Here is a 15,079-nt window from a genome sequence, read left to right as displayed (position 1 = left end):
GACCAAGAAGGGGAATAGCTGGGTCAAATGGTGGCTCCATTCCCAGCTTTCCAAGAAATCTCCATACTGCTTTCCAAATTGGCTGCACCAATCTGCAGTCCCACCAGCAGTGTACAAGTGTACCCTTTTCCCCACATCCTCGCCAGCACTTGTTGTTGTTTGACTTCATAATGGCTGCCAATCTTACTGGAGTGAGATGGTATCTTAGGGTGGTTTTGATTTGCATTTCTCTGACAGCTAGAGATGTTGAGCATTTTTTCATGTACTTGTTGATTGACTGTATGTCCTCCTCTGAGAAGTGTCTGTTCAGGTCCTTGGCCCATTTGTTGATTGGGTTGTTTGTTCTCTTATTGTCTAATTTTTTGAGTTCTTTGTATACTCTGGATATTAGGGCTCTATCTGAAGTGTGAGGAGTAAAGATTTGTTCCCAGGGTGTAGGCTCCCTATTTACCTCTCTTATTGTTTCTTTTGCTGAGAAAAAACTTTTTAGTTTGAGTAAGTCCCATTTGTTGATTCTAGTTATTAACTTTTGTGCTATGGGTGTCCTATTGAGGAATTTGGAGCCCGACCCCACAGTATGTAGATCGTAGCCAACATTTTCTTCTATCAGACGGCGCGTCTCTGATTTGATATCAAGCTCCTTGATCCATTTTGAATTCACTTTTGTGCATGGTGAGAGAAAGGGATTCAGTTTCATTTTGTTGCATATGGATTTCCAGTTTTCCCAGCACCATTTGTTGAAGATGCTATCCTTCCTCCATTGCATGCTTTTAGACCCTTTATCAAATATAAGATAGTTGTAGTTTTGTGGATTGGTTTCTGTGTCCTCTATTCTGTACCATTGGTCCACCCACCTGTTTTGGTACCAGTACCATGCTGTTTTTGTTACTATTGCTCTGTAGTATAGTTTGAAGTCTGGTATCGCTATACCGCCTGATTCACACTTCCTGCTTAGCATTGTTTTTGCTATTCTGGGTATTTTATTTTTCCATATGAATTTCATGATTGCTTTCTCTATTTCTACAAGAAATGCCGTTGGGATTTTGATTGGCATTGCATTAAACCTATAGAGAACTTTTGGTAATATCGCCATTTTGATGATGTTAGTTCTGCCTATCCATGAACAGGGTATATTTTTCCATCTTCTAAGATCTTCTTCTATTTCTCTCTTTAGGGTTCTGTAGTTTTCATTGTATAGGTCTTTCACCTCTTTTGTTAGGTTGATTCCCAAGTATTTTATTTTTTTTGAAGATATTGTGAATGGAGTGGTTGTCCTCATTTCCATTTCAGAGGATTTGTCGCTGATATACAGGAATGCCTTTGATTTTTGCGTGTTGATTTTATATCCTGCCACTTTGCTGAATTCATTAATTAGCTCTAATAGTTTCTTTGTAGACCCTTTTGGGTCTGCTAGGTATAGAGTCATGTCATCTGCAAATAGTGATAATTTAAGTTCTTCTTTTCCTATTTTGATGCCTTTAATTTCTTTCGTCTGTCTAATTGCTCTGGCCAGTGTTTCGAGAACTATGTTGAACAGAAGTGGTGAGAGAGGGCATCCCTGTCTTGTTCCAGATTTTAGAGGGAATGCCTTCAATTTTTCTCCATTCAGAATGATGCTAGCCTGAGGCTTAGCATAGATTGCTTTTACAATATTGAGGTATGTTCCTGTTATCCCTAGTTTTTCTAGAGTTTTGAACATAAAGGGATGCTGTACTTTGTCGAATGCTTTTTCTGCATCTATAGAGATGATCATATGGTTCTTATTTTTAAGTCTATTGATGTGGTGAATAACATTTATTGATTTCCGTATATTGAACCAGCCTTGCATCCCAGGGATGAATCCTACTTGATCATGGTGCACATTTTTTTTTTTTTGATATGTTTTTGTATCCGATTCGCCAGAATTTTATTGAGGATTTTTGCATCTAGGTTCATTAGAGATATTGGTCTGTAGTTTTCTTTCTTTGAAGTGTCTTTGTCTGGTTTAGGTATCAGGCTGATGTTGGCCTCGTAGAATGAATTTGGAAGTTCTCCCTCTTTTTCTATTTCCTGAAGTAGCTTGAAAAGTATTGGTATTAGTTCCTCTTTAAAGGTTTTGTAAAACTCTGCTGTATACCCATCCGGTCCTGGGCTTTTCTTAGTTGGTAGTCTTTTGATGGTTTCTTCTATTTCCTCAATTGATATTGGTCTGTTTAGGTTGTCTGTATCCTCCTGACTCAATCTGGGCAGATCATATGACTTAAGAAATTTATCGATGCCTTCACTATCTTGTATTTTATTGGAGTATAAGGATTCAAAATAATTTCTGATTATCTTCTGTATTTCTGAAGTGTCTGTTGTGATATTGCCTTTTTCATCCCGTATGCTAGTAATTTGAGTTCTCTCTCTTCTTCTCTTCGTTAGCATGGCTAAGGGTCTGTCGATTTTGTTTATTTTTTCAAAGAACCAACTTTTAGTTTTGTCAATTTTTTCAATTGTTTCTTTTGTTTCGATTTCATTAATTTCAGCTCTGATTTTAATTATTTCTTGCCTTCTACTTCTTTTGCTGTTGTTTTGCTCTTCTTTTTCTAGGATTTTGAGATGAAGTATGAGATCACTTATTTGTTGTTTTTTTCTTTTTTTAAGGAATGAACTCCAAGCAATGAATTTTCCTCTTAGAACTGCTTTCAATGTGTCCCATAGATTCCGATATGTTGTGTCTGTGTTTTCATTTATCTCTAAGAATTTTTAAATTTCCTCCTTGATGTCTTCTATAACCCATTGATCATTCAGTAACCTATTGTTCATTCTCCAAGTGATGTATGCTTTTTCCTTCCTTCTTTTATCATTGATTTTCAGTTCATTCCATTATGATCAGATAAGATGCATGGTATTATCTCTATTCCTTTATATTGTCTAAGAGTTGCCCTGTGACATAATATATGATCTATTTTTGAGAAGGATCCATGTGCTGCTGAGAAAAAGTGTAACTGCTTGATGTTGGGTGGTATATTCTATATATGTCAATTAAGTCTAGGTTATTAATTGTGTTATTGAGCTCTATAGTTTCCTTATTCAACTTTTGTTTGGAAGATCTGTCCAGTGGTGAGAGAGGTGTGTTGAAGTCTCCCATGATTATTGTATGGTGGTCTATTAGAATCTTGAACTTGAGAAGAGTTTGTTTGATGAACATAGCTGCACCATTTTTTGGGGCATAAATATTTATGATTGTTATGTCTTGTTGGTGTATGGTTCCCTTAAGCAGTATGTAGTGTCCATCTTTATCCCTTTTGATTAACTTTGGCTTGAAATCTATTTTATTTGATATGAGTATGGACACTCCTGCTTGTTTCCGAAGTCCATATGAGTGAAATGATTTTTCCCAACCTTTCACCTTCAGCCTATGTATGTCTTTTCCTATCAAATGCGTCTCCTGTAGGCAGCATATTGTTGGGTCTTGTTTTGTGATCCATTCTACTAGCCTGTGTCTCTTAATTGGTGAGTTTAAGCCATTAACATTTAGGGTTATTATTGAGATATGGGTTGTTCTTCCAGCCACATTTGTTTATTTATGTTACTAAACATGGTTTGTTTTCCTCTTTATTTCCCCCCTTTACTGTCCTACCTCCCACTATTGGTTTTCATTGTTATTTTCCATTTCCTCTTCCTGTAATGTTTTGCCGAGGATGTTTTGAAGAGATGGTTTTCTAGCTGCAAATTCTTTTAACTTTTGTTTATCGTGGAAGGTTTTAATTTCATCTTCCATCCTGAAGCTTAATTTCGCTGGATACACAATTCTTGGTTGGAACCCATTTTCTTTCAGTGTTTGAAATATGTTATTCCAGGATCTTCTAGCTTTCAGAGTCTGTGTTGAAAGATCAGCTATTATCCTGATTGGTTTACCCCTAAATGTAATCTGCTTCCTTTCTCTTGTAGCTTTTAAAATTCTCTCCTTATTCTGTATGTTGGACATCTTCATTATAATGTGTCTAGGTGTGGATCTCTTATGATTTTGCACATTCGGCGTCCTGTAGGCTTCTAGGATTTGGGATTCTGTCTCATTCTTCAAGTCTGGGAAGTTTTCTCGTATTATTTCATTGAATAGATTGCTCATTCCTTTGGTTTGGACCTCTATACCTTCCTGTATCCCAATGACTCTTAAGTTTGGTCTCTTTATGTTATCCCATATTTCTTGGATGTTCTGCTCATGGTTTCTTAACAGTCTTGCTGAGCTGTCTATGTTCTTTTCCAGTTGAAATACTTTGTCTTCATTGTCTGATGTTCTATCTTCTAAGTGTTCTACTCTGCTGGTAGTATTCTCCATTGAGTTTTTAAGTTGGTTTATTGTTTCCTGCATTTCTAGGATTTCTGTTTGTTTGTTTTTTATAACCTCTATCTCCCTGTATAGTTGATCCTTTGCTTCCTGGATTTGTTTATGTAATTCATTGTTGAAGTGATCTTTCATTGTCTGATTTTGCTGTCTAATGTCTTCCTTGACACTCCAGATCATCTGAAGCATGTATATCCTGAATTCTTTATCTGACATTCCATCTGCTGCAGCTATTACCTCTTCTAAAGTTGAGTTGACCTGCATTGTTTGTGGTCCTTTCTTTCCTTGTCTTTTCATACTGCTCGCATTTCTTTCTGCTTGGTGAAACTGTTGTGTTTTTGAAATTTTCCCCCTATATATCTATATTGCTCTTGTATAGTTGAAAAGTCTCCCTTGCAGGGGCAGGCGGCTGCTGTGCTCCTCCTCCAATCGGGGTGATCTGTCTACTACGCTGACGGGCCGCTGGGGCTTTTCTGCCGGTCCGTCGCAGGTCTGCCTACATTGCAGGCACGTGCGGCGGCTCTGCTCTGCCCCTACTCCAATTGGTATGACATGTCTACCACGCCCGCGGACCCCTGGGCCTGCTCTGCCAGTCTGTCGCAGGTCTGCCTACCTTGCAGGCACGGGCGGCGGCTCTGCTCTGCCCTTACTCCAATTGGGGTGACATGTCTACCACACTGGCGGGTCGCTGGGCCTGTTCCGGGCGCAGGAGGAGGCTCTGCTCTGCCCCTACTCCAATTGGGGTGACGTGACTACCACGCCGGCGGGTCGCTGGGCTTGTTCTGGGCGCGGGCGGCGGCTCTGCTCTGCCCCTACTCCAATTGGGGTGACGTGTGTACCACGCCGGCAGGCCGCTGGGCCTATTCCGCCGGCCGGTCGCAGGTCTGCCTACCTTGCGGGCACGGGCGGCGGCTCTGCTCTGCCCCTACTCCAATTGGGGTGACATGACTACCGCGCTGGCGGGTCGCTGGGCCTCTTCCGGGCGTGGGCGAAGGCTCTGCTCTGCCCCTACTCCAATTGGGGTGACGTGACTACCGCGCCGGCGGGCCGCTGGGCCTGTTCCGGGCATGGGCGAAGGCTCTTCTCTGCCCCTCTGGCTTGATGACAAATTGAGAGAGACTCGGGTGTTTGTGACTCACTTTCTTTACCAGGAGACCAACTGTTTCTGTCGCCGCTAGTATCAACGAAGTTCTCTCCTCCGCCGCTTTCTGATGACATCAAATCTCTGCCATGTTGGTATCCCATGTGAATGCAGCACCTCGTTCCCTTTGCCGGGTGACCAAAGCAACGGGTGAGTCCTGACCGGCCCTCACAAGCCCCGTCTCAATCCTGTTGCCACTGCCTATGAAGGCTCGGTTGGTATTTACCTCCACAGTATTCAGCAGGATCCAGACCGAGAAGCAGTTTCTGCGGGTTCTTTAGCCCTGGGCCAGAGCAGTTTCGGGAGCCGGAATTTGGCCACTCCGGGCTCGGTGTATGTTCTGATAGGAGCAGGCTCCAAGAAGCAGTTTCCGCAGGTTCTTTAGCACTGAGCCTGAGTAATTTGTCTGCGAGACGCAGGCGAATGGCAGCCTGAAATTACCTGTTCTATGGCTGAATGAGCTGCGATCAGTCGAAAACAGGGATGGTGACATCAGCTCTCCAAGATGGTGGCCGCTGGCTTCCTCTGTGGTCTGACCGGTGTGGATAACCGAATTGGACCGCTTCCTTCCCCCATCTCAAACCCAGAATTCAGCCCCGAGCACGGTGATTGCACAGCTGGCATAAGCCCGCAGAATCCGCAGCGCTGTTTCTTTGTGTTGCTATCTCGTCGTTTCCCAGCGCGCGCCGCAGACTCCAGCCGCGGGGCGATTTGCTGAATAAGCAGCGTGACCCTCCATGTGGACAAATCACTCATGTTTGAGCCCACGTAGCTGATCCTCGTGCGATGGAAATCCTTCCTCTAGGTTTTGGAGCACCCCAATTTTGCTGGAAATTCCTAACAAGATAGCTTTTAGCCGTTCTAACTCGTCATTCTCCCGCACAGTGACGCGGTACACAGGGCTGATGCACTCCCTTCGCCGCCATCTTCCCAAACAGAAAATCTTGAAGGAATTAATAAACCAAATTAAAAATTCAAAGGAAACCATCACCAATAAATTAGACCACTTTGAATATACATTTTCAGGCCTTGAAGACAAACTATTCTTTAAAATGAAGTAGGTCATAGAGAAAAGATGTTGATATTATGAACAGAATATTCAAGAAATCTAGGATAACATTAAAAGGCCAAATCTAAGATTCCCTGGGATAGATGAAGGCTCTGATATATAAACTAAAGGAATGCAAAATCTTTTCAATGACATAATATCAGAAAATTTCCAAACTTTAAGAATGAAATGGAAAATCAAATATGGGAGGCATATAGGACTCTAAATATACAAAACCACAGCAGATCCACTCCAAGACACATAATTAGGACTCATTATTATGAAACAGATCCACTCTAGGACACATTATTATAAAATGTCTCTGGAGGACAATTTGATAAAAGCTATTAAAATTAAAAATGTGCAAACCCAGGGAACTTGTTTCTGGGAATATCCCCTAGGCAAATGTGTATGTATTTCTAATTATACACACACATATAAAAACTAATAAACCAAGACAATGAATAACTACAGAAAAACTGAATAAATTAATAGAAAAGAAAACATAGTTCAGCAGTGGGTAATATTTATATAGTTAAAAAAATTCTGTAAAATACTGGCTATTTAGCTCAAGTCATAGTATAATCTAGCCATACAGAGGATGAGTAGATAGGAAAAAAGTGCATTGCATATCCTCATTTCACTTTAATTACTTAATATCTAAAACTGAAAAATCAAGAAGCAACATAAGCATGGTACTGAGATGTATGAAGGGGAATAACAAAATAAAATTGTTGAAAAATGATTGTATTTAGAAGTAGTAGTTGGCAAAAGGCAGGTAATTGTTTTCAATGAGACTAATTTGCAAAACTATTTTGTTTTTAAGACTATACACATATATAAGTTGGAGAAACATAAAATTAAATAATAAAAAAATGGATAGGAGCAATAACATTTATGTTAAGACCAAGCCTGATTTTTTTAGGCTAGAAATTTCTCTTAGATAAGGTATTTTACCAAAAGCTAATTTGCACACAGCCTGGTGATCAATATTTTGAAAAAAAAAGTGATTTGAATAATGCTAAAAGTTGAGTATCTTTATTGTAAACTAGTATTTCTTAATTAGTATTATAAATATCTTCAGAAAAGATGAGAAATTATTAATTTGTTAGAAATAATGAAAACAAGACCATTCTTTTTCTCTACATGGTAGCTATGCTTTATTCTGTGACGTCTAGAAACTTACCTGAACAGAATAGCATCATCTGTTAGAAATTTTGGCAAGTTGGAGTCTCGTAAAGCTCTTATCAAAACCACATCTTCGCTTAGGTCTGGGTTCTCTCTTTTTAAAGACCTAAATTCAAGGAAATATTTCAGACTATGTTCCGAAAACATGAGATGGAATGTGATTTTCCGGAATTATGGGCCAGGGCTTCTGCTTGTAGAAAGCTGCAGGATGATTCCCATTCTATTTCCAAAATGTATCCATCTCTATTACATCACATGTTAAGTTCTGCACTGGATACATAGTCTTGAGGAGAATGAGAAGAACATCTTCTCAAATGCCCTTCCCCATTAACCCAGACTTTTATCCAACTTTAGCTTATAGTTCCTTGAATGCATCACCTTGACTCTCATCTTGTTACTTTTTTTCCCTGTCTGCCCAGAATGCCCTGCTTTGCTCTTTTGCCCACTCTAACTTACCTTTCAAAACCTAGCCCACTTATTCTATTCTCTAGAAAGTCTTCTATCTTCCATCTCACACTCTTGTGAACCACTGGCACAGCCCAATTTTGCCCTTACCACATTGTATAGATGACTGAATATTTGTCAGTTTTGTCCACTGAACTTTTTGTTCAGTGTATTTGAACTCTTAGTTCCCTAGTCCCTTATTGGCAATCCTGTAAAGAGGATATGTACTGAATCTAGGAGGATAAAAGAAAGAATGGAGTCTAGAAAGGACAAAAGAGATTTGTGCAAAGCTACAGGATCACACACAACAGGGGCCCTGGACGTTCTGAGCCTGAGTCAGTGAGTCATTCCCGAGAGGAAGGACTAGAAAGACTAGAGTCTCCAAAAGACTCCAGGCAAGTTGGGGATTCCAGATATTGTCATTTCAGGTAGTTATAAAGAGAAAACTTAGGGTTTGAAAATTCCTCATTTTCTTGCCTTGCTAGAAACTAGAATGTAGTCCAATCTTGGATTGCACTGCAAAAACAGAGATAGAATGTATGGCATAAACCTGAACTGAAAATAGGATGACAAAATTTCTTTCAACTCTTGGGGATTTTTAAGGCAACACGTATAAATCACCTTAGCATATATGCATATCAAACTATGTGCTTTTTAAGTCTTGTCATCCTGTCTGATGATATCAAAGGCTTTTGTACACTAAAACCCAATATATGCTATGACTTTAGGGAAAATGAAACTTAGCTGAAGCCTAGTTGGATTCAGGAGAGCAACCATATTGGGACTCAGTGAAGATCTGTCACATATCATGGGAGAGTCACAGGAAGAATGCTGCAAAAGCAGCCAATAACATTTATTAGTCACTTGCTATGGATTAAGTGTTGCTGTAAGAGCCTCCTGTGAGTGACCCACTTAATGCATTTGATTACAGAGTTTGGAAGTTTCACTCTCAATTAATTTGGTTTCTTACCCAGCCATGACCAATACAGACTTCACAGCTCTCATGCCAAAATCATAGTGATCCTGTTGAGAGAGCTGTTCACTGCAAAGCTTATACATCTGGGTCATTTTTCTTGCTAATGTTTTACTGGATTCAAATCCTTCAGAATATAGGATTACCTAGAACAGAAAAATTTAACACAATACTTCTTATATTGTATTGATGACAATATATTAGTATGATACCAATATATTAAAAATCAACTTCTTGACTTCATGCCTTTTAATGTTTTTATATTATTTAATAAAGACATGTGAAGAGTGAAGGGAAAAGAATTTTCAGGGCCACAATAAGGGGTCAGGTAGAATATTATAGGTAATAGCAGGAAATTGATTTTCTTTCTCTGTATAAATGAAGATGTGGGCTTGGTGACTTTTAGTTCAAGGAATAGCAGAGTTCAATTTTTGGAAATGTACAAATAGAGGTTGGATGGTATCGTAACTCCTGAGTACAAAATCAAGAATTGGACTTCTCTAATCTGACAAAAAGGCCACCTTGGTGGAGAGTACCAGTGATGGCCACTTGCTCTCTTTAGGTTCCCTGGGAATCAAGGGAAGCTACATAAAGATTTGTAGCTTCTCCCTATAAGACTACCTTGCTCCTGAAAAATTTCTGCATCCTTGGTTAAATTAGTTGAATAAAGCCTGACATCTTTGACAGTGGAGGTAGAAATGGACCCTTCCTTTTACCCATAATCTGCCCTAACCACTGCAGAATTTGAAGGATGAATAGATGTCTTACAAGGTCTGTTTTGTTTACTGCTTTTAATTACTGATTTGCAGTGTTTTGCACACAGGTGATAAAAATGTTTATTGATGACAGACTCTGACTATTCTCAATCTGTAACAAGAGGAGTAACATTCAGAAGATGAGATTTTTAAATTTGCCCCCTCAATACTGACTAACAGCAATAGTACAAAATATGAGATGAAAAAAATATATTGCACTGGGCTTTAAACCCAGTTTAGTTTCTACCAGGTGGGACAATGAGCAAGAAATAATCATCCATGTCCACAGAGAGAATCATAGTGAAGCCAACACCCATCTTAACTGCTTTCCCCACCCCACCATGCCTACAAAAGTTATTGAGGATACTGAGCTTTTGAGCTGTAATTCTTGCAATGACAGGACTTGGCATGGTCTATTCTGATGTTAATCAATTACCTTAACTTTATAGAGAATATTTTAAATTATCTGTTATCAAAGGAATTTATTAGCTATAGGAATAATCTGTGTTTTCTAAGAAATTCCATTCTTAAAAGAAAGAGTGGTGTCTCGTTATGAAAAGCAGTGCTGAACATAAGGGGCCTCCTGGAGTCTGACAATATTTTGGTCTTGGTGGTCAGACAGATGAATACATGTGTAAGAATTCACTGAGTTTTACCCTTGTGAGCCTGTGCCCTTTATTGCATACAGACCGTACCTTAATCCAAGTTCCTTGAAAAATAAATATGATACTTAAGAACATTTATTCTTAGCTAGTATTAAGGAATAAATACCATTGAAATTAGAAATAAAATATGTCTTGTTAGATAAAGGTAGAACAAACAATATCACAATTAATTTATTAGTGATTACTGTTTTCTTACTAATTATTATAGACTGACAAACCAATCCTTCCATCATATTGATTAATATAGTTTCTACTCAGCATTCCTTGATTCTAACAACAACAAAAATGCATAAAGGGAAGTGAGAATAATATAGTATTTCAAGAACCAATACTTACATTTTAACTCCTAGAGATGAACTGATAAAACCACAAATGAACTGGTTAATGAAACTCATGGATTTATTCCAGTTTTAAGGGCCTACTATAATTGCAGCAAAAAACAACTACCAAAACCAAGCATGCAGAATAAACATTCTATGTGATAACAATCATATCTACAATAAAAGAAATCACGTTGAAAATTTTGCTTCTTAATAATAAAAAAAAATAGAAAGCTTACCTCTGCAATCAAAGCATAATTTGGAACCATCATTGCCATTGGTCTAAATAGAGCCTTCAAATTATCTGGCAACTCGGTTCTGCCAGCATATCCAGGATTCATTGTGATGAAGGCTGCACAAGTCATAACCAACTTTATTTCTCTTCCCTCAAACATGAATCTAGAGAGCTATTTAAAAAGAAAGTATAAATTAACCCTTCTCCAGGCATTTGTAAATTCTCACATAATAACTGAGCATGAAACATTCAAGCAAAGACTACTGAATCCTGTTGTTGGGACAACAGGGAGCATTTCTCTTCTGATTCTATTCTACCTACTTCCAATCTCTGGGTTCAGTGTTTCATATTCTCTGCTTCCCTGCCCCTTCCTTGACCAATATTTCTCTTCTTTCCTGGTCCAATCCTGAAATCTTCTAGGCCTCAATATCTTTTGCTTAGACTCTTCAGTTCAACTGTCACTAAACGTTCTCCACTCCCACTTTCTGGTATTTTCCAAGAAATTCTAATCTATTCTTAATCTTTGGTGCCTTTTCACTTTCATTCAACAGCAGAGGCTTGTTAAGCACTTATTGTGGATGAGGCTCTAAGTTAGCCATGGAGGCACAAAGCTGAAGGAAACTTGACTCTTGAGAAGCTCTAGGTTTGTTGTGTGCCATCAGACTTAGACAGTATGACAACATGGTGCTAAAAATATTATAGTGGAGGTATGAGCAAAGCCTCCCTTGGGAGAGGCAGTTTGCTTAAGACCTGAACAATTAAGAAGGACATTTCAGCTACATAAGCAGGAGCAGCCTTTCCTGGCAAAATGAGCAGGAGGAAGAAAGAGCCCTGCATGTTCCAGGAATGACCAGCAATCTACTTTGCTACAAAGTAAAAGTATAGCTAGGTTGGGGCCTGGGCATTTAGAGTCTTGCACACTAAACTGAAGAATTTAGTTTTAGTCCCCTGGTTGAGGGGAAACAGAGGATTCTTGTAAGCAGAGTGATAGGAACAAAGATGGTAGTGGAGAGGTTGGACAAACTACAGACAGGGAGTCTATTAAAGAACTGTCACTAGCAAGAAGATGAAAGCCAGAATTTGAGAGGTGTTAAGTGGGGATGAGAGGCACCTAGTAGGTATAATTAATATAATTTGGTGACATTTTAGATTCTGGGTTGATAACAGACAGAGGCAAATTCAGGGTTTCTAGTTGGGCCACTGTATGAAGGTGCTAAAACAAACACGAGGAATAAGGGAAAGACCAGGGCAGAGCTAGGGCAATGTGTCGTTGCTAGATGAGGCCAATTCTCCTGATGTTAAAAGACTAAATGTGCTGTTCAAATCCTCCATCTCTGTGCTTTATTTCTTCTATACCAGGGGATGCATCCCACTCCAAGTATTTCATCTGGCCACTAGAAACTGAGGATAAGGTTGGTTAATCTCAGAGTCCTCCTACTTTCCCTAACCCTCACATGGTAGCTCTTGAGCTGGCAGTGCTTCTATTTTCTCTGGTCTTTGCTCCCCATCCTCCTCCAGTTTTGTTTTCAATTATTCAGCAGGATGATAATGATTTACTGGTTATATCTGAAAGTCCTTGTCTTTAATATAGACATCCCCAGAGTATGTCGCAAGGAGGAGGGTGGGTAGATGAAGGAGTTCAGACTTCAGGGTCACATAGATTTAGGTGTGTATCTTAGTATTATGATGTCTACTAAATATTTTTTTAACTTTTAATCCTTCTTACCTATAACTTTGAGAAAGTACCATATACTACACAAAAGTTTGGTGTAAAGATGAGATAAATGTAAAGTATACCACAATGACTTTTTATCAGTTATTAAAGTCTAATTCCTCATTTGTTTTCTTCTTATTTGTTCTATAATTTGTTTCTTTATAGAGACAATAACCAAAAACTTAACAACTCTTTATCAGGGCCCCTTTTGATATGAGTGGTTCCTGTTCCAGAGGGGGAGTTGAAATGTCCCCTGCTCTGTCAGGTAAAACCTTACTTATAGAGCTTGAGGACATCTGAGGCTTTATTGACAGGGGCCTAGGGAATAGTGGGGGACCCTTGAGGGGCTTGGAGGGATTTTGGTTTGTATGGGCTGTGCGTCACTGCTGCCTTTCAGTGACTAAAGCTCAGAAGGTCAATACAGAGCATTAGGAGTCTTGGTCTCATCTTTCATTGCAATCAGCTTCCATTACAATATCCCCTTGTTCAAAACATATTCATATGTGGCTGAAACAAACTTTAAATAACAAGACTACTACAAACATTCATTTGACCCTATACTCCTTAGATTTTCTAGTCCAGTGAGCTCTGGAGTGCCAAGGTCCTCTTGGATTTCCTAGGATTTCTACCCATTTTTTCCACCAGCAGTAAGCTAAGCCTGGGGGCTATAATGAAGACAGTGAAGTTCATAAGAGGCAATCTTAGAGAAACAGAAACAAGAAGGGCAGGGAGCCGGCTTAGTGGTACATGCCTGTAATCCCACCGGCTTGGTAGGTTGAGGCAGGAGGATCTTGAGTTCAAAGCCAGCCTTGGCAAAAAGCAAAGTGCTAAGCAACTCAGCTAGACCCTGTCTCTAAATTAAAAATACAAAATAGGGCTGGAGATGTGGCTCAGTGGTTGAGTGCCCCTGAATTCAATTCCCAGTATGCCCCTCCCCGCAAAAAAAGGAAGTGAAAGGAGAGAAAAAGGAAGTGGAGAGCAGAGGAACAGGGTGTGAATATGTGAGGAAGAGCTTCACAGGTTCTTAAAGACTCTAAGACATGGAAGACACAAATCTGAAGACTTTTAAAAAAAAAACCTTAGAAAATTTTATTTATGTAAGTTTTTGTTATTTTTCAAAGGCACTCTAGGAGGTTGACAGCATGAGACTACTATGGAACTGAATCTCATAGTCTCTGTATCGTCACAGCACTGATTTTTCTCTGTGTTGCTTGGATGCAGAATTAATTCATCCAATTAAGTCCTGTTGCTGTAGCATTCATCAATTAAACCAGAAATATGAACTAGATAGGCTAAATCTAGAATTTTATTTCCTCAAATACAACAAGCTGTGTGTTAGCTACTAACTTAAGATAGAGAATTGACCAATCCTTACTTTTGCGGCTTTGGCATTCCTAATGGTGATGAGTTGCTGTGCAATCACTGACAAAACTTCTATGTCTATTCGATTAAATTCATCGAAGCAGCACCAGGCTCCTGACTGGGCCAAACCACTAAAGAAGCGCCCCATCATCTGAAATCAAAATAAAGTCATTCACCTTTGAATTACACAGTTTAATTCCTTCAAAAGCTAAATTTTGAGCTGAAGTATTAAACAGAAGAGGTGTTATCTACAAATAAGCAATGGTTTTAAGTAAATAGTGGGCTGTCAGATGTAAGAAGTTTTCTACAAGAAATCTTTTTGCCTCTCTCCAAGCTTTGAATCTAATTTTTACTTTTAAATAACAAAATAATCTGACCAATTTTCTTTCTTTTTTAAAATAATCCTACTCATCTCCACAAATACTTGACAGGTTCTCAAGACTCTAAGACATGGAAGACAAAAATTTAACGACTTAAAAAAACCCTTAGAAAATTTTATTAATGTAAGCTTTTGTTATTTTTCAAAGGCACTCTAGTGGTTGACAGCACATGACTACTACTGAGCAGAAGGCATCACTGCACAGGTTAAAGTACAGGTTCTTGCTTTTTTCTATAGCAGAATCCTCATGACAGAAGAAAATGAGTATGTACTGCTGCTATCTAAAGTGTACAATTTCTTTGGAGACTTGAATTTTGGATTGATACATGTTGCACTATCCATCTCTTTAAAAACAGAGCTAATGGGTTTTCTGTCTCTTAGGTGTTCAACTGAGCATGCACTACCTCACCTTATTCTAATTCTCATAAATTGTAGAAAGACAGGTGGACATGTGTGTATCTCTCTACATTTCTGTGTCTATACTTGTATTAGGTTTGACAGAAACATAACAGAAAGGGAAACTGGTAGTATGAAGAGAGTTTTGAA

The 15,079-nt window shown here is 39.0% G+C and overlaps 1 protein-coding gene across 1 annotated transcript in view; it reads right to left on the bottom strand.

Moving 5' to 3' along the window:
* The window catches only part of Dnah6 (dynein axonemal heavy chain 6), a 278,870-nt gene that overhangs the window by 151,194 nt on the left and 112,597 nt on the right, over positions 1–15,079 (bottom strand). The window contains exons 30-33 of the mRNA XM_071601776.1: positions 14,168–14,305; positions 11,083–11,250; positions 9,101–9,249; positions 7,685–7,792 (exon numbers count right to left, since the gene is read on the bottom strand). Coding sequence (XP_071457877.1) covers positions 7,685–7,792; positions 9,101–9,249; positions 11,083–11,250; positions 14,168–14,305 — 563 coding nt within the window. The remainder of the gene's footprint in view (positions 1–7,684; positions 7,793–9,100; positions 9,250–11,082; positions 11,251–14,167; positions 14,306–15,079) is intronic.

The sequence above is a fragment of the Marmota flaviventris genome, chromosome 14 (genome assembly GCF_047511675.1).
Source record: "Marmota flaviventris isolate mMarFla1 chromosome 14, mMarFla1.hap1, whole genome shotgun sequence".
Classification (NCBI taxonomy): Eukaryota; Metazoa; Chordata; class Mammalia; order Rodentia; family Sciuridae; genus Marmota; species Marmota flaviventris.
This window is presented reverse-complemented; position numbering and strand designations above follow the sequence as displayed.